Raw genomic sequence first — 24,993 nt, 5'->3', positions numbered from 1 at the left:
AATGAGAATGAAGATACAACCGTTCAAAATCTTTGGGATGCAGCAAAAGCAGTCCTGAGGGGGAAATACATCGCAATACAAACATCCATCCGAAAACTGGAAAGAACTCAAATACAAAAGCTCACCTTACACCTAAAGGAGCTAGAGAAAAAACAGCAAATAGATCCTACACAGCACAAGAAGAGAGTTAATTAAGATTCGAGCAGAACTCAACGAAATCGAGACCAGAAGAACTGTGGAACAGATCAACAGAACCAGGAGTTGGTTCTTTGAAAGAATTAATAAGATAGATAAACCATTAGCCAGCCTTATTAAAAAGAAGAGAGAGAAGACTCAAATTAATAAAATCATGAATGAGAAAGGAGAGATCACTACCAACACCAAGGAGCTACAAACGATTTTAAAAACATATTATGAACAGCTTTACGCCAATAAATTAGGAAATCTAGAAGAAATGGACGCATTCCTGGAAAGCTACAAACTACCAAAACTGGAACAGGAAGAAATAGAAAACCTATCTCCCTAAGTCTTTTTTTAAAAGATTTATTTATTTATTTATTCATGAGAGACACAGAGAGAGGGAGAAAGCAGAGACACAGGTGAAGGAGAAGCAGGCTCCATGCAGGGAGCCTGAATCAGGATTCAATCCCGGGACTCCAGGATCATGCCCTGAGCCAAAACCAGACACTCAACCACTGAGCTACCCAGGCATGCCTCCGTAAGTCTTTATATCTAAATATGTTGTAGTTCTGTCACTGCTTTTAAGTTAATTTATTATGGAATAAAAAGAAAAAAAGAGAGAGACTACAATTATCAGTGAAACTCTTTTACGCATGATATTTAATGTATTTTTCTTTTTCAGTCATGTTTTTTCTAGTTGCCGACAAAAATAAATAAACATTAACAACATCTTGCGAAGTATCTATATTCTCCTTCAATATCTTAAGGTACACAATTATCAAAGCTGATACTGAACACAAACAAATTGATACAATTCAGTACTCTGATAAAATCCATTCTCAAATAAGTTAAACTGCATGCATTACAAGTTTATGTTCCATAGCATCTTCAATATAAACTGTATACCAAAATGGCTCTTCAAACTTAAAAAGTGCAATTACAAAGTGCAAAAACAGCAAAGATAAAAATGCACTATCTTACATTTAGCATTTTCCAGTTTGAATAACAGACATGTTTTAGATAAAATTATTTTTTGCTAAAACATTAAAAATGTACAGTGCTTTGCAAGTTGTTACTCCCCTTCTCCCATATGAATAAGAGTAGAAAAAAACTCAGAAAATATTGGGCAGGGAGTAAACACATCTTTTTCCCTTCAAAGTCTACAGAGTGGTTATTGGAGTAAAAATGACAATGTGGATCACAGATGAGCTTTTCAAAACAAGATTACTGAATTCAACAGAAAGTAGAAACTAGTGCATCTGTTTCCAGCATAAATATTGATTTGATCCCTGAAAGCATTGTTCTCAGTATGTTGGATATATAGGCTCTGCTACAAATATATATAGTGAGAATCTGTAAAATAAGGAAGATAGACTAAATATTAATCCAAATCTTTCCATTGTTTGTAGGAAATCTGAGCTGATGGCAATCGTCTGCTATTTTTGCTCAGCATTATCCTCATTAAAACAATTATTTCTGACTTATTTTCATCCATAGAACACAATCTAGGTCATATTTTTAAAAAAATTTTAATATACATCTATAAAGATTTAGCTTTTACAGGGGCTAGTTTTTTAAGTACCCTTAAGTAAAGATTAAAAACATTGCAAACTACATATAATTAGTTATATAATAATGAAATAGGATGTTTAAGATAAACCAATATAACTCCCTTTTTGTAAATATAATAAGTGAATTGCTGTTGATTTCTCAGTAAACTGATTTTCTTTGACACAGTCAATATCACTTAAAATAGGCGGACTTCATTTTCATCTAGTAGGTCTCAATAACAATGTGAGGGACTTAAAATGTATTCTTACACAGCACATTTGATTTTAGCTATATTAAATGTGAGACAGAAACGTGCTTTTAGATCTTCCTGAATTTTTATTTTGTTTCTCTGTTTCTTGTTTTTAAGTTTTACATATTTTTGAAAGAGCAACAAATGACTAATTCTATGATTGAGCTTATGTGTACAGGTGTGTATTTGCATATGAATTTGTATATTTTATACATTTGTATATTTTTATGTATATATATATTACACACACACACACACACACACACACGTGTGTTTTTCCCCTATAGTAAGGGACCAGATCCAGCACTTTGGAAAATAGTCACATGAAACACCAGAGGACAAGTGAAGGGATACATATGAAGGCAAGTCCTGGCACCTGGCACTTCAGAAGTCAGTCATTGTTTACTTTCTCGTTGTTGCCCTAGCACCTGCCAGGAAAAAAAGATGAAAAAAGAATAGTCCCTCCCCAGCAAGGTGTGTGATCCTGAGAGACTCTACTCAAAGGTCTAGTATTCAATGAGGCAGTCTCCCCTGAGACCAGGAGATGCTGAGAGCTGCAGCTCCTTCTGTGGTTGCCCCAAGTACCCTTAGGAACTCACTGAGACCATGGGCTCAAACACAAGAGAAACTTTAGTCTCTTCCCCCCAAAATAAACAAAAGACAGAAAACCGGGCCCTAGATTCATCTCAGTCTCCAAAAGAAGGCATGGTTAAGTCTCTAAATTTTTAAAACTTTTCAAATGAATTTGTTCATTTGGGAAAATATTATTCCACTTCCTCCTTCAAGATATCATTTTACAAATATATTTTTAAATTGTAGAAGGAGCTACTTACTACATTGTTTTACACTAAAACTCTCTTACAGGGCAACCTTGGTGGCTTAGCAGTTTAGCACCACCTTCAGCCCAGGGTGTGATCCTGGAGACCCAGGATCAAGTCCCACATCAGGCTCCATACATGGAGCCTGCTTCTCCCTCTTCCTGTGTCTCTGCCTCCCTCTCTCTCTCTGTGTGTCTCTCATGAATAAATAAATTAAAAATCTTAAAAAAATAAAAAATAAAAAAATAAAAATAAAACTCTTGCAAAGAAGATGAAATAACTGTATTTCCATCTTTGGACAATATATAGAATTACTGTCTTACACTTTAAAATGGTGACCAGTCCATCAAATTTTGGACTACTATATATAATCCTAGGATTCTTAAAGTCCCTATAAAAATAAATACTCATAAAAAGAAGCCCAAATTTTGGCTCCAAGTGTGGATATCGTTTTTATTGTCTCATAAAAAAGAAAAGAAAAGAAAAGAAAAGAAAAAAATCTGAAAAGAAAAGAAACGTCTGAAAAGAAAAGAAAAGAAAAGAAACATCACGAAGCTATATAATACCTACTATTTACATAAAAGGTGGTATAGAATGAAGTTGTCAACTCATTTAATGCAAGGAGAATCTGCAGATTGGTGACCAGTACCCACAGGAGCCATGAGTTGGAATAAGGAACTGCCCTCTCGGCGTACAGGACAGTAGACAGTAAACCTGGAGTCACAGCGGAGGATGGGGGTGGAGGGACACAGCCCTCCCTGGATTAGTGTGTTCCCCGCATGTAGCTTCTCCTCAATTCCCATTGCATTAGTGTTTTAATACAGAACACAGTGGTGCCAAGTCATACATCGAAGTCCGATATGGTGAATCCAATTATCGCTTGAGGGGTAGGAAAATCTACTTGTTGAGTTGATTTAACCATATATTTAAGCTTAACAAAAATCCATCATTTGTGACACTTCCTGAGCAACAAACTGGATGTCACTCACTCCTAGGCATTGCATACCTGGCAACTGAGCTTTGGAGTGAAAGTGTTTAGTCCAGGAAATTATTTCTTACAAAAATATCAACTTTTTTCTATATTATTTGTTTTATATACATTATACATTAGCAAATATTCTGTCAAAAATAAAACAAAAAATAAAAAAAAAGTGTCTATATTAAAAATGCACCATTGTTGACTTAACACATGATCCAACATAAATATTATTAATAAAATAGGAATATCAACATAATCAGGCATGCTGCGCATCCCTGTCTGTAGCTTGATGGCACCATTCAGACTTGTGGCAATGCTGGATCCCCTGATGTCACCCTTTTGTATTCCTGCTTTGGTTCTTTACTTTTTCGATTTCTGTACCTAGAAATATTCAGAAATGAAACTGTTAGCTCTCTAGTTAATAGTAGTAAGAACAAAGGATGCTAACAAAATAAACCAATAAATGGACTCAAAAGGTACATCAGCATAGTGTTTCCAAAGTGACAAAGGTCAACGAGTTTAGGTTGGACAAGAGAAAAAAAAAGGAGGGAGAAAGGGGTAGTGTTCTGTGGTCAAACAATTTGCAGGAGTGCAGGGAATAGTGAAAGATAGATAAAGGATTTCTCAGACACTAACATGTCATGAAAATTATACAATTCCAGGAGAGCATGTGACCAAATTTAAGCCTGGGCCTTTTGTTCTCTCTCTCTCTCTCTCTCTCTCTCTCTCCCTCTCTCTCTCTCTCTCTCTTCTCTTTCCATTTCCTCCCCTTCCCTTCTCTCTCTCAATCTCTCCCTCCCTCCCTCTCCTCTTTCTTTCTTTCTTCTTTCTTCTTTCTTTCTTTCTTTCTTTCTTCCTTCCTTCCTTCCTTCCTTCCTTCCTTCCTTCCTTCTTTCTCTTTCTTTCTTTCTTTCTTTCTTTCTTTCTTTCTTTCTTTCTTTCTTTCTTCCTTCCTTCCTTCCTTCCTTCCTTCCTTCCTTCTTTCTTTTCTTTCTTTCTTTCTTTCTTTCTTTCTTTCTTTCTTTCTCTTTCTTTCTCTTTCTTTCCTACTAAAAACACACCATTTGTGGGGCGCCTGGGTGGCTCAGTCAGTTAAGCTTCTGACTCTTGATTTCGGCTCTGGTCATGATCTCAGGGTCGTGAGACTGAGCCCTGCATCAGGCTTGAACGCTGGACATGGAGTCTAACACTCTGCCCTTCCCTGCCCCTGCTCTCTCTCTCTCTCTCTCTCTCTCTCTCTCTCTCTCAAAGACAAAAACCCCAAGCCCCAGTATTTGAATATCACACATCATTACATTCTACCATCTCACTGATATAATGCTATAACCAATAGCAATTAGAATAGCTGCTGAGTTTAGGTGGCTGACAGTGCCCCAAGGGCTACATATGCATTCTCATTCTTCTATTCTTCTATTCTCATATTTACCGGTATCATCCTCATTTTACATATGATGACAGTGAAGTACAAATGGGTATCATCCTCATTTTACATATGATGACAGTGAAGTACAAATGGGTCACATGAGCTGGCCAACTTTTTCCAGCTAGGATTCATAAATTTGTCACCATTCTGAATCTTCATTCATTCATTTGTTCAAGCAATCCTCCTAATATTTTGTGTTCATTTTTTACCCATTCTGGAGATGAAGCACGTAGCCCTGAGGAAAGTGCATGCTTATGCTTAGTGGAGGAACACAATTTAAAAGCTTTTGTTTAGACACAGTTCTGCCACTTGCCAACTCTCTGAGCTGGGGTATGTTGATTTACCTCCTTGAGTCTCATTTCCCCTATCCTTATAAAGGAAAGGATTATAGCCAAAGACCTTTTAGGGGTATTTCAGTTTTAATAGTATTCAGTTTTGTCATCATAATTCATCAGGGAGGCACTATAATTTGATGAATGCTTAGAATCAAACACAGGCAAAATAAATTTAATCTTACAAAAGTAGCACACTCTCAGACCTTCAAAAGTAGAAGTGTATTACTTTCAGCAAACAAATAAAATGAAATCCACTCAAATCTACACTGAACAGGCACCTGGGTGGCTTAGTTGATCAAGCATTCGAGTCTTGATTTTGGCTCAGGTTATGATCTCAGGGTTGTAGGGTTGTGAGATCAAGTCCCACCTCAGGTTTTTCTCTCTCTCCTTCCCTGTGCCCCACCCCACAGGCACACTTATGCTCTCTTTCTAAAAAATGAAACAAAAAGCTGTACTGAAAAATTTGTATCAGTCACAAAATGAGATGGATTTCATGGAGACATTTCAAAGCAGCTGTTATTAACAAATTTACATTTTTCCATACCCTAGTCCTAACCCTTAAACACTGCCAGTCTGATATACTGTCAGCAATATCAATGCTCGTTGCCTTTCTTTCTCAGTTATCAGCCTATATCAGTGTAGCATTGTACATCAGGTTGGAGTGTGAATGTTCTGGGAGACTGATGATTTTTTTAAAGTATGTTTTTAACAACAGTCTGGAAACTTCTACTAGTCTGCCTTAAATTTTAAGATCCTAAACTCTAGGGCTATTAATTTACAAAGCACATCTTTTATGAAATACAAAATTTGACCTCATAAATTAAATACAATTGGTTGAGTATAGCATAGACATCATGCTCTATGGTTTCTTTAACATGTATTATAACACTCAATATTGATCCTGTCACTAATGCAGGGGAGGATTTCTATCTGTGTACAATAGAGGAAGGAACTGATACTCCAAGCTGGACTAGTATAAGGTTATAGAGATAAGAAATAGCAGAGCTAACAGTAGAGTCTAATCCACACATTCTGCTGCTGAAACTTCTTTGTAAATATAGTCAGTGCAGAGTCCATCTTATCCCTTAAAATAATACTTTGTCCATAGTTTTACCCAGTTTGTAAGTCTGTATTGCATGAAAATAATTTATAGATGCAAAGTATAAAAAACACTGGCTTACCATCTGCAGAAGTAGTATAGGGAACCGGCGACTATGATAAGAAACAAGATAATGAGAATCACAGTCAAAGCCACATATTCTTTGCTCAAGGGCTGTTGGACAGTTAAATAGAAGTGCTCGCATCGGACACCAGTGTAACCCACTTCACACCTAAAGGAAAATATGAGAAAAAGATCAGTTATTCAAAAAAGAAATTATTATTATGAATTCATTTTTATAAGAACTAATCTCACACTGTAATGCAAGAAATCAACCAGGTTTGCCAAAAGTTGTAAAGAGGATTTCAAAGACTGACCTAAGTGCAGGGCCAGCTTTGATAAAGGGCTCCACATAGCTCTCAGCTAAACCGTGGTGGTAAAGGGACAGGCTAGCTCAGCTGCACGGTGGCCAGCAATCTACAATGGTGCTTTGTAAGTTTTGTAGGTTTGAGCTGCCTTTTGTCTAAATCAGTGCAATGAATTCATAAAACAGGGGTTGATATAGAGATCTAGTGGAGCTGCCATTTTGGCAATATGAAGGAAGAATCAAAGCCCTTCCCCGTCTGCACTCCTGAAGTATCTGTATGATTTGAGAGCTACCGTTTGTTCCCTAACTTTAAAAAACTCACTTAATAATACTGCATATAACTGCATGCTAATAGTATGTATAAACTGCCCATAGGTCAACTTCAAAAAATATTAGAGAATATAAGTTTTTAAAAAACACTGGTTTTTGTTGGTTTTTGCCATATTACCTGCAGTACGTTTGACTCATGTCCACCAGGTAGATGCATTGTCCATGCAAACAGTAGCCATTCATGTCAGAGCCACACTTTATTATTGACACTTGAGCCACACGTGGGTTGTCTTCTATCTGAACTGTGAAGGGAATGGAAAGTTGGATATATTCTGCGGCTTTCTTTAAGGCATTAATCTTAAACCTTTCACATAATAAATGCTGAGCTACCCCAGCAAAGCAGGTCAGGTGCCAATCAGTTGAGGAGAATTTTTAGGACTAAGAAGTCCCTCTAGTTATGACATTCTCTACACCACTAAACAAACATTTGACCCCTAAGGAAAATATCCAACAGACTAAACAAACAAAATAAGACCTAGGGACCTAGGTCACAAAAGAGAACCTTGAAGGATAGAAAAGACAAGTTTAAGACACTCAAAAATTATTATCCTTAGTTACTCAGTTACCCCAAATTTGCCTGATGTTTTTTCAAATCTCAAAATAATTCTGCAGTTTCATTATTCCAAAATCAATTGCAAACTGAATCCATTAATTAATTCCAGAGAGCATTTTTTCTTTTTTTTTAGATTTTATTTACTTATTCATGAGAGACACACAGAGAGATGAAGAAGCACAGACAGAGGGAGAAGCAGGCTCCCTGCAGGGAGCCCGATGAAGGACTGGATCCCCACACGGGGATCATGCCCTGAGCTAAAGGCAGACTCTCAACCTCTGAGACTCCCAGGCGTCCCCAGAGAGCATAATTCTATAACGGGTTTTAAGCCAGGAATGCATGTTTTGGTGGGTGGTCCCAAATTTTTGAGGCTACCGTCAAAGAAACCAATTAAAGCCTCCCCAACATCTGTAACCATGAGAACTGAACTAGACAAATATTGACAGGTGCCTGGGTTAGACAATACAACAATGAAAATAGAAGCCTCATTAGAAATAGTGTTGCAGCCTATATGTAAAATTCACTTTAGGATGATTTAATTACTAAAATGTGAAGGATGCTTATGAAATAATCGAACAGTAGCATCTTGATTGTAATACTCCTGCTCCAAAAAACAAACAAAAAACTTCTAGAGAGCCCAATGATGAAGGAGGACAAGAGAACAAAAATACCACTCAGAGGGGTACACATACCCCGATTTTTTTTTTAAGATTTTATTTATTCATGAGACACACAGAGAGAGAGGCAGAGACATAGGCAGAGGGAGAAGCAGGCTCCAAGCAGGGAGCCCAATGCGGGACTCGATCCCAGACCCCAGGGTCATGCCCCAAGCCAAAGACAGCCACTCAACCACAAAGCCCCCCAGGCGTCCCCACACCCTGATGTTTATAGCAGCATTATCTACAATAGGCAAACTCTGGAAAAAGACCAAGTATCCACCAACCAATGAATGGATTAACAAGTGGTATCTATATATGAAGGAATATTATTCAGACATAAAAAAGTGAAATCTTGCCATTTGCAATGACATGGATGGGGCTAGAGAGTATTATGCTAAATGAAATAAGCCAGAGGAGGACAAATACCATATGATTTTGCTCATATACAGAATTTAAGAAACAAAACCAATGAGCAAAGGGAAAAAAATACAGAGAGAGAAAGAGATAAACCAAGACAGACTCATAACTACAGAGAACAAACTGATGGTCACCAGAGGGGAGGTGGGTGTGAGGATGGGTGAAATACAGGATGGGGATTAGGAAGGCACTTGTGATGAGCATTTGGTGTTGTATGGAAGTGTTGAGTCACTATTTTGTACACCTGAAACTAATATTACATTGTATGTTAACTAACAGGAATTTAAATAAAATTTTTTTAGAAACCAAGTACATAGTGGAGGCATAACAAAAGAGGAAGAGATGGTGAAATCGTTGTGGGAAATACCCTGGTTCCTTGGGATAACTCTTGACTCAATACTGACGCTGAATCTAAAGTAGATCTCTCTTGAAGCACATCCAGAGTCCTTCCAGGGGTCCCCAAGAGAAACAGGCTGCACATAACTTCTCTTTGTATTCCTATGCCCAAGCGCGGTTTTTGATATGTATTAAGTACCCCATAAAAGCTTTCTTTTTTTTTTTAATTTTTATTTATTTGTGATAGTCACAGAGAGAGAGAGAGAGAGAGGCAGAGACACAGGCAGAGGGAGAAGCAGGCTCCATGCACCGGGAGCCCGACGTGGGATTCGATCCCGGGTCTCCAGGATCGCGCCCTAGGCCAAAGGCAGGCACCAAACCGCTGCGCCACCCAGGGATCCCCCCCCCCATAAAAGCTTTCTGAACAAATATTGTAACCAGAAAGAAGGGACATCTTTTGTTCCTTTCACCAAAAAATAGCAACAAAGTATATTGATTATCTACTTTGTACAAAGTTTCAATTTCCTGTTTTGCCTGGGATCCAATCTCTAACAATGGTTTCCCAGCAAAACCAAGAGAAATAAGAATCTGATTTTCATCGTTTCCTATCTCTTTAATATCCAATCTTTCTATATAACTAGATGCCCAGTCCCTCTCCCACCAGTTATTCTTTTATATTATTTTTCCAGGGTGTAAACAAATGATTTTAACACAGCGGCTATCCCCCTCTTTTCTCTACAGTGTCACATATTCGTCTTTGGGTACATTTCCATTAAGAACCTGTGAGGCCAAGAAACGCCGGGACACCTGCACCCCGATGTTTCTAGCAGCAATGTCCACAATAGCCAAACTGTGGAAGGAGCCTCGGTGTCCATCGAAAGATGATGGATAAGGAAGATGTGGTCTATGTATACAATGGGATATTCCTCAGCCATTAGGAACGACAAATACCCACCATTTGCTTCAACGTGGATGGAACCGGAGGGTGTTATGCTGAGTGAAGTAAGTCAATCGGAGAAGGACAAACATTATATGGTCTCGTTCATTTGGGGAATGTAAATAATAGTGAAAGGGAAAGGAGAGAAAATGAGTGAAAATATCAGTGAGGGAGACAGAACATGAGAGACTCCTAACTCTGGGAAACGAACAAGGGACAGTGGAAAGGGAGGTGGGTGGGGGGTTGGGGTGACTGGGCGACGGGCATTGAGGGGGACACTTGACGGGATGAGCACTGGGTGTTATGCTATATGTCGGCAAATTGAACTCCAATAAAAACATAAAAAAAAAAAAAAAAGAACCTGTGACCCTCTGGTGCAATGCTGGCAAAGCGGCTTACCTAATGCTGTGCAATTATCTTCGGATTCTCCCGGCATGCAGGAAGGAATCACAGTGGTGCTGAGAACCGCTTGGAGAAGATGGAAACCTATTTATGGGGGAAAACCAAATATATAAACAGTGCTTCAAGGAAAAAAAATTTGATCAGATTTCCATGTAACCACAGTACAATAGGGTTGTTTCAATTATTTCAAGAACTCAATCCATCAAAACAATAAAATAAACTAATTTGTGAAAACAGGCACATAATTGTCTCATACGGGGAATATAAGAAATAGTGAAAGGGATTATAGGGGAAAGGAGGGAAAATGAGTGGGAAAAATTAGAAAGGGAGACAAAACATGAGAGACTCCTAACTTTGGGAAATGAACAAGGAGTAGCGGAAGGGGAGCCTGGCGGGGGGATAGGATGACTGGGTGAAGGGCACTTGACCGGATGAGCACTGGGTATTATACCATATCTTGGCAAATCAAACTTCAATAAAAACATATATATATATAAAATAATTAATTAACTAATTAAATCTTTTAAAAAATAAAAAAATAAAAAAAGGAAACAGTCACATAATTTTTTTTAACAGTCACATAATTGAAAATAAATGTCCCCCCAACTCCCTGTCCAAGGGTGAAAACCTTGGCATAATATTCCTAGTTACAGATTTGACCTGCTCTAAATGGCAAAGATCTGATTTTGAAGTTTGCTATTGCTAAGCTTAGCAATTGAACTTGTAGAATTTTCACTATTTTGCCCCATGATGTATTCAGAGCAATGCTTCAAGGGAAGGGCTCAGTAGGGACACTGGGTGGCTCAGTGATTGAGCATCTGTCCTTGGCTCAGGGCGTGATCCTGGAGTCCCAGATCAAGTCCCACATCAGGCTCCTCACAGGGAGCCTGCTTCTCCTCTGCCTGTGTCTCTGTCTCTTTCTCTCTGTGTCTCTCATGAATAAATAAATAAATAAAATCGTAAAAAAATAAAAAATAAAAAATAAAAAGCTTCAGGTTCCATTTACAGTGACAACTAAACAAGACTCAACCTTAAATGTGTTCCTTATTAATCTAAATGCCCAGGTTACTCTTTGCATTGTATTACACACAAAAGTTTATTTTAATGGACAAAATGTAATCTAAGTCAGATCAGATCTAAGATGGGAATGAAGGTCCATGCTACATGAACCACTAAGCCCCAGGACCCAGTTTCTGTCAGCCCAGTAAAAGCTTGAATGAGGTGTTTTATCATGTGCTCACCACTTGAAAGATAAATATTGGAAAATAGGCTCCAGAATGACTCAAGTAATTTCTGAATTGCCTGAAAGCATAAGAAGAATCCTTCTAATTGCATGGATGTTTCCTGACTGCTTCTGTTTAGGGGCTGGGCACTTGCACTTCACCCCTCTTTCTGGTCAATATGAGTAACTGTTATATAAATACTAACAGTGGTGGAAGCATTAGTTGCAGTAGTTGGCAGCAGTTAACATTTCGTGAACATGCTTATCTAACAGTACTTTCCTCATTATCTCTGCTATAATACCCAAATTCTTCAGTTGATTGTCATCTTTTTCTTATCTCCTTGAAAATTTTCATAAAATTAGAATTCTATCTGAAGGGGAAAATGTATTAAACCATTAATAACTATTCATCTTGAGGTCACAATAGAATATTAATTTCTGGGCACCTGGGTGGCTCAGTGGTTGAGTGTCTGCCTTTGGCTCAGGTCATGACCCCGGGGTCCTGGGATCGAGTCCCACATCGGGCTCCCCAGGGAGCCTGCTTTTCCCTCTGCCTGTGTCTCTGCCTCTCTGTGTCTCTCATGAATAAGTAAATAAAAGCTTTAAAAAAAGAAAAAAAAAAAAACATTTCGTGAACACCGACTATATACAGGTGTGGTTCTTATCCTTTTTATCTATATTATCTCATTTAATCCAGTCAGTGACTGTTAACCGCACCAGACATGAGAAAAAACTGAGACTTAGAAAGAGTTAAACTAACTTTCGCAAGAGTGAGTAGCAATGTTGTTAATGGGCCACATTATAGAACTTGGAAATGGGCAATAATACTGGAGTATAATGGCCATTATACAAACAAACCAGGGTAAATATAATTGAAGCAGGGTAATTTAATACCATAGGAAGACAACAGAGTATGATGGAAAGGCAATCTTGGGAGAAAGCTTGCATTATGTGATTTTGGAAGAATTAATTACCTTCTCTGGATCTCAGTTTCCTCTACCTTACAGAGTTTGGGCGTTGAATTAAATGGAAATGATATTTTTTCAAAATGCTTAACATACCAGAGACTCCCACAAATGTTCCATAAGACTCATGATCTGATTGGGCCTCTAGTTTTAGCAGTGTATGCGGGTAGTTCCCTCTACTGGTCTGTAACAAGATTACAAATCTCTTTGTAATTGGGTATTTTAGTGTGTCTGAATCCACAAAATAAAGGATTTTGTTTTATTTTTTCTCAATCAGAAGGGACGTGTATATGTTAAGCATATTGCATATTACTGAGGTGCTAAAAACTAAATTATACATCAGCATCATAGCTCATAATTTCATAATGTTTCAAACTTGACCCTTAGAACAATCCTGTGAACTAGTTGTTAACCCCAACCTCAGTGCAATTAAATTGTCTTGTCCAAGACCAAGTATGTATTGACCTCAGAAAATAAGAGTCAGGAATCTATCTTTGGACAGCAAGTCTCATAATCTTTCATTGATTTGACAGTATGACTTGGAAAAGTTTAGATCTCCTCCCCACCCCATATTTCTCCTATAACATATACTGCTTCCATCAGTCTTAAAGGGAAAAAAATAATCATCTTTCTTAAATGACAAAAAGAAAAAAAGGTTAAAGTTCGTATTTCATTGTCAGGTGAACAGAGATAGAAAAAGATGACTTTGTCTATGAAGCTTTTTATGGAGAGTAGGATAGATTCTCATCCAAGCCAATTTTGTTCTACTTCTCAATATAATTCGGCCTTGCACTTTCTCGATCGAAGACTTAAACCCTTTGACTTACACCATCCGCTCAACACCAGCTGGGGCTCTAGATGCATGTTTTAACATCCTGACATTCCTATGCCTTCACGCTTCTCCAACTGAAGAAGGATTTGGCGAAAACATTAGAAATTCTCCTGCCAGCCCAGGCTACGGTGCAAACACACCTGTGAAGCTCATTTCTCTATCTCTTGTGGAAATCAGATACTAGCCTTTCCTGTTTGGATTTGCTGACAATGGCAACCTGCAATTATGACAGAATTCAGCTAATTGTTTTGGGCTGTTGCTTCTTCATCTTTTTTTTTTTTAAGGTTTTTAGTGTTTGTTAGCTTTCCCACTGGTTCCACCTGGTCAAGCCACAGATGAAACATTTCTTTGTGAATTAAAGAATGTTCAGTGCAGGGTGTGCCTCCACAAAAACTGGGCTCTCCTAACCTGTGACGCTCTCTTGGACATCGTCCATGGCTTGGGGGTGGTTTCCATGAGACTGGCTGCATGAATTCAACATCCGGGTCTTTTACAGATGAAACTGTAAATAATTTTAAATATTTCCCTCAAATGAAAAGCCGCAGTTCCATCGTGGATGTACATGACCAATAGAATAGCAAAATCAGTTTTAAATCTTGCACCCCTCTGCACAGCTATTGCTTTAAGAGTGATTCTCAAACTTCCATCAACTTCATCTCTGCCCCAGGCCCTTGCAAACTCAAGTAAAACAGTAGATGGAGCTGATCAAAATATTCAGAGTCAACCCATGGAAAATTCTGATACCCACCACCTCATCACCCTTAAGAATCACTACTCACTATTTTAAAATCATACAGGCAAGGAATATATGGTAAAGTCATATACATATATTTCCTTAATCTTACAGGTTTTTTTTCATGACTTTAGTGTTATTTGAACAATAATGGTCTATGATTCAATTGCAAATATTATATCTGAGATTTTTGATCCTCAACCATGGGTCCCTGCTAAAAACATTATTCACTATGATATTAAGGATTTTGGATAGTGTCCATGTGTCAGAAAACAGGCCTGGTGGCAAGCTCCACATTAATAACTACAGTATAGAGGAATTGTGTGCAAGGTGGTATGGGGGAATGACCTATAAACTCAAAATTGGCTGTTGAAACTCTGTTTCAATAATGCAATAAAAGTCAAAATTCCTCTATAGGCCATTATTCCTGTCAAATTTCCAAATGCGTTTGAGGAATTTGAAGCACACTTCTACATCTCTCTGCCTTCTTCACCTTTCAGAGATTGTGTTTCAATGAAATCTCCAATGTGCCAACAGGAAGTGGTACAGATGACTCACAGGATACAAATCAACCTCAACTCTGTGAGTCAGGACCAAGCCTACATCCTTACACAATATTGGGGCACTGTGCGTGGGAGAGGTCGAGGATCATCATCCGAGAGGGGTAGCTCTAAATGCCGTGGGCCCTGAGGCGCTAAGAAGTGCTTGCCCAACAGTCAGGAGAAATGCCAGATATAGGAAATGTCCTTATTTCACAGTTTCTTTTGACCTTGCTTCCTTACGATTACATGGAGGTGCTCACTAGAAGGAGGCTGGGATTAGCTGACAAAGCCGATTCTGCAAAGTCAATTGGCACTTCTCAGGGATAAAATGACTCTTCTGAGTGACAATGAGGCAGATAAAAATGAGCCCAGAGAAAATGAGATCAGTTACAGAATGAAAGGAATGCACCCTATTTTCCTGACTTAAACTTTTAGAATATTTAGACCAGAACAGGAAACTTATAATGAATCATAATATTTGCCCAGCCCAAACAGGTAGAAAAATCCACTTTGTTCACGCTTTTGGTGTGGTAACATGCCTCCCCTGCTCATGGACTGTTAGTTTTCTACCTTCTTCCATGGCAGTCTATGATTTTAGGATTTGTCTGTAACACAGGAGGCTTGTTAGGACCTGTACACTTGCAAGGAGTCAAATGTCTTCAACATTTCCAGATGCCTTCCTATTTAAAATTAAAATCCACTATTAGAAAAGGCCTGGCTTCACCTTGGCACATCAGATCCTGAAAAGAACTCCTGTTAGTGTTTCTTAATAACAGCCTACTTTTCAGAGAACTACGGAGAAAGAGGATATTAACCTTGTCTTTTTCTAGCCATTATCCTCTTCCCACAGTTTTCCAGCATTAACCTTATAAGTAAGCTTTATTAAAAAATAGATGTAAAAACCAACTATAACTATTTCAAATAAAACAAAATGAAACCAGAAGTTGTTATATTACAAATAAGTATTTCTTTTAATTTTGAGTTTTAAAAGTAGCCATAGGATCTTCCTTGTCAAATGGCAAGAGAAGATTTAATAGGCCATGCTTTTTAATTCATAGGCATTAAATAATACTCTTCAATTCTAGTAGTAATTCCTAAATCCATACTTCAACGTGCTCATATATTTTATTCATCAGAGAAGACTGTTCTTAAAGCCATCCAATCAAGAATCTGTTAGTTAAAAAGTGAGAGTGCAGTTTAATTTACCCTAAAAATGGATTTAAGGATGCATATCTTATTCATAATGAAAGCGTTCTCTCTCTCTTTTTTAAGATTTTATTTATTTATTCATGAGAGACACAGAGAGAGAGAGAGAGGCAGAGACATAGGCAGAGGGAGAAGCTCCCTGCAGGGAGCCCAATGCAGGACCCCATTCCGGGACTCCAGGATCACACCCTGGGCCAAAGGCAGGCGCTAAACCGCTGAGCCACCCAGGGATCCCCGAAAGTGTTCTCATAAGGCAGAAGAATGCATATCAACTCTTGTGCAAAGGGTACGATTTATATAAATCTGAGTGTTTGGAATTTGTGACAAAGAGCTCTAAATATGGGACTTGTATTCCCTAAAAGCCAAAGTTTCATCTCAAGAGTATTATTTCAAATGTTCTTTTGAAAATATTTTTTTCTTCAAGATGTTACATGAGGGAGTCTTTATATAACACTCTGTACCTTCATCCTGTTCCATCTTGCTTCTCACACCTATCCCTATTGATTCAAATCAGAAATTTAAATTATTGCATTACTATGTCAAAAGAAAAATCTCCTAAAGGAGCAACAGTCTAGAATGTTTGCCATTTGCCTTCTTTTCATTATGACCATATTGTGGCCTGAAATTTTGAAAACTTAATGGTATTTGTAGAAGCATATTGACTATCATATCATCCATCCTTTATAGAAGCCTACTGCCAAAAATGAATTTGCAAAAAAAAAATGGTTTTGAATAAGTGATCATCAAAGAAATGGGTATATAAAAGGTAATTTTAAAAGCCTCAAAGTTAATTACTTTTCTTTTTTTTTTTTAATTTTTTTTTAATTTTTATTTATTTATGATAGTCACAGAGAGAGAGAGAGAGAGAGAGAGAGAGAGACACATAGGCAGAGGGAGAAGCAGGCTCCATGCACTGGGAGCCTGATGTGGGATTCGATCCCGGGTCTCCAGGATCACGCCCTGGGCCAAAGGCAAGCGCCAAACCACTGCGCCACCCAGGGATCCCAGTTAATTACTTTTCATTCACAGAACCTGTGTAAGCAACTAGCACTTTGGAGGCACTAAGAAATTTTATTTTGTGAACATACATCTTTTGGTTAACATGGGAAACTTGAACTTCAGTGAGCAGCACATCTGCATCTGTAGTATGATAAGAGGGTAGAAAGGGCTTAGTTTTACTGCATAAAGGGGAGTAGCTTAGCCTAGATTTACTTCTAGTAACCACATGTCTCAAGTTATATCTGTTCAATAAATATTGAGACTTTTCTATATGCAAGAGATTGAACAAAATGCTAAAAGGAAAATTAATGCAAAAGACATAGTTTCTGTCCTCAACAGAGTTAATAGGCTAGAGTCTTATGGGTGGAGAGAAAAGGAGGCAATTCATAGGTGATGCCAAGTTTCTGAAAATACTAGGGACGGTGGTGCCATGAAAAGAGTAGAAGACATATGCAGAACAGTGGTTTTTGTGGTGGCATTTGGAAATAGTGAACAGGAAGGGAAAACACAACAAGTAAAGGAATTTGAGTTTATAGTTCATATATTATCTGTTTATATTTAGGGGGCATTTGGGAATACAGTTCTTGAATAAGAGAATAAATGAGGGCAGCCCAGGTGGCTCAGCAGTTCAGCGCCGCTTTCAGCCCAGGGCGTGATCCTGGAGACCCGGGATTAAGTCCCAGGTCGGGCTCCCTGCATGGAGCCTGCTTCTCCCTCTGCCTGTGTCTCTGCCTCTCTCTCTCTCTCTCTCTCTCTCTCTCTCTGTGTGTGTGTCTCTCATGAATAAACAAATAAAATCTTAAAAAAAAAAACAATAAATGAATTTGTGGAATCTATTTGAAAGTCAGATATGAAAATATGATCTTTAAAGGCATGGGAGCCATTCATATGTTCCAAAGGAAATAGTATGGAATGGAAAATACTAGCGCTTGGGGAAAGAAGTGATGAGGAATGGATAAAAATGGTCAAAGAAACGGGAGAAAAAAGGAAGTTCAGTGTTGTGGGATCCAAGAGAACACCGACTTTTAAAAGGAGGTATGGGGGTGGTTAGTGACACAGTGATTGTAAGAAGTATGAGCGACTCTATCACAAATAAGATCCGGCTTTATTCAGGGCAACTGGCACTAAAATCAGTAATAAACACTGCTAACTTGATTTTTTTTTAAAACACTAGCATTGATTTTGTATTTGCATCCATCTTACCATTAATATTAATTTTGATTTTCTTGGCAACTTGAGCACTTATTCAAACTGTGCATTATGAGTGGCAATTTGTGATAGCAAATGGAAAATACATTAAGCTAGTGCTTCTCAACCTGGAGCAATGTCAACCAGGGACTTTTGGCCTGGTCTGGAGACCTTTTCGTCACAACTGGGCAAGCGCTACTGACACCTAACGGGCAGAGACCGAATTGCTGCTAAACACCCTGCAAAGGAAGGCCCACAGCAAAGAATTACCTAGACCACAATGTAAATAGAGCCAAGGCTGAAAAAAACCTGCTCTAGCCCCCTGAGGCGTGGAGTCCACTTCTAGCTCAGGTAATACTTTGAAACCCCTGCGGCTGAGTTTCCTTATCTCTGAAAACATTGACCTAAGGAGTGGGGTAGGCTGGGGCAGGGGGGGTGGTGTGAGGGGGGGAATGGAATTTCAATTAGATTACTCTAAGGATCCTTCCATTTCTAAAACAATACTTGTCTTTCTCTTACTGACTACCCATCATCCAGTCATATCACTGCTTGTGAAATTTCTCTTTCTCTTCAACACACACACACACACACACACACACACACACAGTACAGATATCCTTAAATTTTATTAGGTATACCATCAGTGAATCTGGATTATATTAAGTGATAGAAATAAGAAAAAAAATCTTAAAATTGATCAAACAGAATTGAATTTTCAAAAACTATTGCATAGTCTCAAAATATTTTGCTTCTCAAGCACATTTTCAAAAAACAGCCTTGAAGTCTATAGTGGTAAGGACTCTGAAAAAAGGTAACATTCTAATCATCCATCCAGCAAACATGTAAGGGTTTAAGTCTATCACAATATGGATGATCAAAGAGGAGCATGGTAGCAGCAAGGAGACATAGGGCGGACCCACACAGTCTGGCATGAAGAAGGCAGGACCAAGGATGAAAGCTTCGCAAAGGAGGCAGAGGCCTGCTGCAGGCTGACTTTGGAGAGGTAGGACAGGGGAAGAGGCAAGTAACTGAGAAGCCTTGATACTTCTCTTCAGTCTTAAAGGATGAGTAGAGCTTTCCCTAAAAGTGACATGTGAGCTCGGGTACAGTAGAGATCATGGCATTACCTAAAGAGGGAACCTTACACCCTGGGTTACTTGCTTCTTTTTATGTCTGTTCTCTGATTTGAAAAATGGGAATGATAATACATTTCCTAGCTTAAAGGGCTATAGTAAGGATCTAATGAAGCTTTTTCTAAGAAAGCACTTGATGATAGCTCTCATTTTTAAAGAGCTTTTTATTATTTTATAATAGCATCATATTTACCACATCTATCTACAATAACCTAACAACACAGCTATGATCTTCATTTTACAGATAAGAAAACTAAAACTCAAACTAAACTCTTCCTAAAAGTATGAAATAAAGGAGCAGCGGTGTGGAATGTGTGTTCTATTCACCATGTCTCTTGGTTCAAAACTATAAAGTTTGACATTTATAAACATGGTTATATATAAATATGAGAGGGGGGCTTTTTCTCTCTCTTATCCTGAGAATATTTTTAGGAGACTTTGTATTTTAACTCACTTTCATGACTTAAATTTAAAATTCAGGATTTTTGACCTAAGAAATTAAGGGTTAACATTTTTTTCAGGACAGTTGTCAGATCGTCTTGTGTATTATAAATACTATTAGAGGAGTGCTTAGGTGGCTCCGTTCATTAAGGGTCTGGCTCTTGGTTCTGGCTGGGGCGGTAGTCTTGGGATCCTGGGATCATGTCCTGTGGCCTGCTCCATGCTCAGCATGGAGTCCACTTGGGATTCTCTCTCTCCCTCTGCCTCTGCCCCTGCCCTCCTCTCCTCCCTCCACCCTCACTCCCCACACTCCTCTCTCTCTCTTTCTGAAGTGAATGAATAAATCTTTTTAAAAAATACTATTATAAAGAGTATCCTAGTTAAGAAATCATGACTTTAACCTAGAATGTCACCAAATCTTTACTTGCCCTGTAACTAAACACCAGTTTTGCATAAACTGCATTGCCAGAGGAGACTGAGTCTGTTGCATTATTTCACTTTTTCTTTTTTTTTTTTTTTTAATTTATTTCACTTTTTCAAAGGTTCCAGAATTTCCATACTAATGGCTGTCAGGGTGCTCCTCCCTAAGGATCTCTCCTATTAAAGCTTTGGGGAGTCTTCCCGTTGTCTTCCAAAGGAATGTTCCCAATAGCAGCCATGTTACTTAGACTATTTGCATAGTCCTATATTCGGAGTAAAGCCCAATGGATGGGGAAACAACACCTTAACTTAGTCTCTTTGAAGAGGATTTCTTACATGTCATTTGCATCTCTTAACTCACCATTAACCAGGAAATCTAAGATTCTTGGGCAAAAATAGACAGAAGGCATTCAAATTCAAGTTTACCAAAGCGATTATGTGAATATTATACTTTTTTTCCCCAAGGAAGTATATTTATTTTCTTACTGCTAACAGAAATATACTAACAGGGGCACCTGGGTAGCACAGTCGGTTGGGCACCTTAGTTTTGCCTCGGGTCGTGATCTCAGGGTCATAGGATCTCGTCTGCATGGGCTCTGGGCTCAGCAGTGAGTCTGCTTGGGATCCTCTCTTCCTCTCCTCTGCCCCTCCCCATTATGCTCTCTCTCTCTCTAAAATAAAAAAAATAAAACTTAAAAAGAAAAGAAATGTGCTGTTGATTCTAACTTAGTCCCTTATTGATACTATATTAAATTCACAATAGTATAAAAAGATACAGGGAATAAAAAGGACATAGGTACACTTCTTGATTGATTTACTTAATATACATCTAGGCAAATTCAGAAATAAGGCCTCAGTCAAATGATGTAATGACTACTTGGAAATAAGATTCATTTCCTGGGAATTGTGTTGCTGAAAAATGCTGACTGAAGGTTCAGTAAAAATCCAACATATTTTAGCACAGCTTAAGGAAACAGCCACATGCTTTCTGTGCCTGATTTTGAGTGATACCATAAAGATACGATTTTTGTACATATGCTTGTCCCCAAAACAGGTTCAAAGCCTTGGGATAGCCCCCAGACTACCCTGAAACTTCTTTATTAGAATCTGTAACTTTTATTATGCTTCTGATAATCCTGAGACCCTCTGGCGCCTCATACATTGTTCCAGAACAACGATGCCATTTACTGTCTCTAAGACCTTGTAAGATATTTGACTTCACTTAGGTTTAGTCTCTTCATCACAAGGGCTAATCATATCTACCTCATATATTGATTTGAAGGAATAAATGAGATGATATATATAAAGCACTTAACACACAACAGGGTTAGCTCACAGTAGGCATTTGGTAACTGTTTACTTCTTTCCCAACTCCTGGATTTGGGCCTTGGTGCTGAACCACACATCCTAATTACCCAAACTGTTCACATGGTGAGATATGATGGATGAAGGCAGGTAGGTGGTGCCAATACTCAGGCAGTCCATAAACTCTAAGGTCAACAGAAAAGATCAGGGGTGAGCCAATGTCTCATTGAGACCTGTGCTTCTCATATTTTCAGGAAAGAATGTTTACTCTGCTCAGTTTTCTGTCATTGTACAATTACAATGTCGAAGTAGGACTAAATTGTCTTGGAGATGGCATTCGGGAATATGCTCAAAAGCCCATTTGGGTATCAATGAAAATGTTGGATCTTAGATAGAGATCCTCTCTAAACCTTTATTGCAGTACTCAAGACAAAAACTTCTCCTCTTTGTTCTGGACCAATCATTATATTAGAAATGCTATTTCAGTTCTAAAGCTGTAAATCACTTATAAATGTGTTACCTAGTTTGGGGAATCTCAACCCCTTTACTTAATATTCAGCAAGCTAAAAGTGCCAGCAAATCCAGGTGTGAACTTTCTCAGTTTAGCCTTGGTTTTCTATGGGAACTTAAGTCATACTTTCCCATTATGTAAGGCAAGAACATCAATATCAAATAGTTATGAAATTTAAAAGTAAGCAATCGATCTTATAAATGTGTAGCAATTTAAATCTGCAGGTATTGGAATGGAAGATGAAACCAAAACATTTTTTCCGGTTATAAATAAACATAAATTCCACACACACACACACACACACACACACACACACACGGTAATAAAATATTTGCTGAAATCTGAAATAAATACCTTCTTTGTAACACGGGACATTTGGGAAAAGTAGTTCTAGGTAACCTTGTATTTGGCACGGGGAGGCAATTTCAGAAATGCCGGGTGGCCTTGTCATTTTTACATGTGCTCTAGAATAAAACTATTGGACTTGCATACCTGATCAGAGTACAGAGATATGAAAGAGAACTTCAAACAGGAACTTTTGTAGTCGCGGGGAAATATCTAAACAAACTGGGAAAACAGAAACTGACCTAGCTCATTTGGAAATGGGCTTGGCGGCTGATGAAATAAGTGAACTATAATTAAGCTACGCAATAAAGGAGTTAAACACTTTCATGACAACAAAAACACACACAACACACTCTCTGAGTGGGCAGTAACCAGGTGGGTAGTAACCAGGTTATTCATAGGCTCTTTGCTGTCTCTAATTAGAATATTCAATGAGTGGCCCAGAACAGACACTGTCATTGTTCAGATGGAACCGGACAATTAGGGGAAAAAGCGCGGAGCCATTCTGGCCTCTAGGTTAATTCCTAACTCTAGGAAGACGGTCGCTTTTCCAAGTGTGTCCTTTTCACAGAGCCTTCAAAACAAAGATAGCAAAGCCACTTTATTGACTGAGAATGTTCTAGCAAGTCATTCTTAGCACAGTGTTGGCGGAAGCCACAGATCCAGTATCTACTACTGTCCCTAAACTTGCACGAGTAAGTTCCAACTATGCATAGTATGCACGTCATTAGGTCCCCGAGCCCTGAGAGAAGGCGTGTCGAAATAACAATTTAACTGTCACATCCTGCATAGGTAGAGTTCATTTGTTAGGGGAATTCGCCCCATTGCAACCCCAGAAGGAATGTGAGACTGGCAGCTTTCATTTCCTTGTTAAAATCTTCCTATACACCTCCGAATTCCTCTTGAAATGTGAGCAATTAGAGAGAAACGATCTTTCTTTCAAACCAGAAAGCTCACCAAGGATTTTTTTTTTTTTATTTTTCCCCAGTCCGCGAGAGCTAAATCATCTCAAAATAGAAAGACGGGGGATCCCTGGGTGGCGCAGCGGTTTGGCGCCTGCCTTTGGCCCAGGGCGCGATCCTGGAGACCCGGGATCGAATCCCACGTCGGGCTCCCGGAGCATGGAGCCTGCTTCTCCCTCTGCCTGTGTCTCTGCCTCTCTCTCTATCTCTCTGTGACTATCATAAATAAATAAAAATTAAAAAAAAATTTAAAAAAAAAAAAAATAGAAAGACGGGCATTAAAAACACGCCGGGCAGTTCCAAACCACCGGGTGCAGCAGGAGGGGTTTCGGGAGGAAACCGGAGGCCTCCCGGCGCAGGGCTGGGAGCACCGGACCCGGAGCAGCGCCGGGGCCCGCCCCGCCCCAGGTGCGCAGGGACGTTGGCTTCTGCGCTTCCCCGAGCTCCCGCAAAGCTGCCACCCGCGTGCGCCCCGGAAAGGTGACACTGCGGCCACGACGGGAGGAAAAGCATTTCTTCCCAAGAGGTCTCTTTTGCAAAGGTCTGGTCCCTAGCCCCGTCCCCAGCCCCCCCCCCCCCCCCCCCCCCCCGCCCTACGGGAAAGAACAGAGCTTGGGATGCGGACGGGGCTTCCCTGGTCTTTGGCAGTCTCCAAAGAAAGAACCGAGGCTTTCTGACTCTTTATTTCGCCTGTTCGGAGCCGCATCGATTCCTGCGTGACACACGCGGCTGTAGTTAGATTTTCAACGAAGGACTCGGGCCCGACACCGGCGCGCCCCGGCCCACCCGGCCCCATCCCCGGCCCGGCGCGGCGGGCTCTTACCCAGGCTCAGCAGCAGGGCGGGGGCGCGGCCGGCGCCGCGCGGCTCCATCCTCCTCCCCGCGGGGCGCGGGGCGCGGGGCGCGGAGGGCCGGGGGGGCCGGGGGGGCCGGGGGGGCCGGGCGGGAGCTCGCGGGGCTGCTGGCGAGCGCGGCGGGAGGCTGCAGGGACCACGGTCCGTCCGGCGACTGAGCTGCGCGGCGCGGCGCGGCGGCCTTTATAGTGCCTGGGAGGGGCCTCGGGGACTCGCCGGCGGGGCGAGGTGCGGGGAGCCCCGAGTTTCACAAGGGCCCGGGGGGAGTGGCCGGGGCCTGCCCGAAGGTCATCCTCCCTTGAACACCCGAGAGTGCGCGGGGATGGGAAGCTGCGCTCCTGGCGAGCCGGGACCACTCCCCGGACTTTTCCATCCCCGTCCCCGATTCGGGTGGCAGGAGGGGGGGCGTGGACCAGATGCTTCGGTTTCCTCGGTGGGGGCACCTGCTCTGCAGTGGGTGGTTGCAGCTGCTGCGGGCGACGGGCCTGACCTGACCCAAGTCAGCCAGGGCGGCGTCCCAGCAGGTGCTTTCGGAGAGCCCTGCGCGGGCCCGGTGGCTCAGCCGCGCTCCTCGCCTGTACGCGCCACCGCCGGGAAGTGCCGGGATTTCCCCTCTACACCTTCCTTCCCGGCCGCTCTGCTTCCAGCGCGGTGCAGGCATTTATGGCTTCAAAGTCCAGTCCTGAGAAAAAGCCCTAG

At 40.2% G+C, this 24,993-nt stretch overlaps 1 protein-coding gene across 1 annotated transcript; it reads right to left on the bottom strand.

Annotated features, from left to right (window-relative positions):
- Positions 1-837: 837 nt before the first annotated feature.
- Positions 838-24,991, bottom strand: EREG (epiregulin). The gene is made up of 5 exons (XM_041723979.1): positions 24,264-24,991; positions 10,634-10,720; positions 7,451-7,574; positions 6,718-6,867; positions 838-4,159 (listed from the first exon to the last, which is right to left on the bottom strand). The coding sequence occupies exons 1-5, from the start codon at positions 24,310-24,312 to the stop codon at positions 4,078-4,080; spliced, it is 492 nt and encodes a 163-aa protein (XP_041579913.1). The 5' UTR covers positions 24,313-24,991; the 3' UTR covers positions 838-4,077.
- Positions 24,992-24,993: the final 2 nt, after the last annotated feature.

This window comes from Vulpes lagopus, chromosome 12, assembly GCF_018345385.1.
Source record: "Vulpes lagopus strain Blue_001 chromosome 12, ASM1834538v1, whole genome shotgun sequence".
NCBI lineage: Eukaryota > Metazoa > Chordata > Mammalia > Carnivora > Canidae > Vulpes > Vulpes lagopus.
The sequence above is the reverse complement of the archived record's forward strand: the minus strand, read 5'-3'. Positions and strand labels throughout refer to the sequence as shown.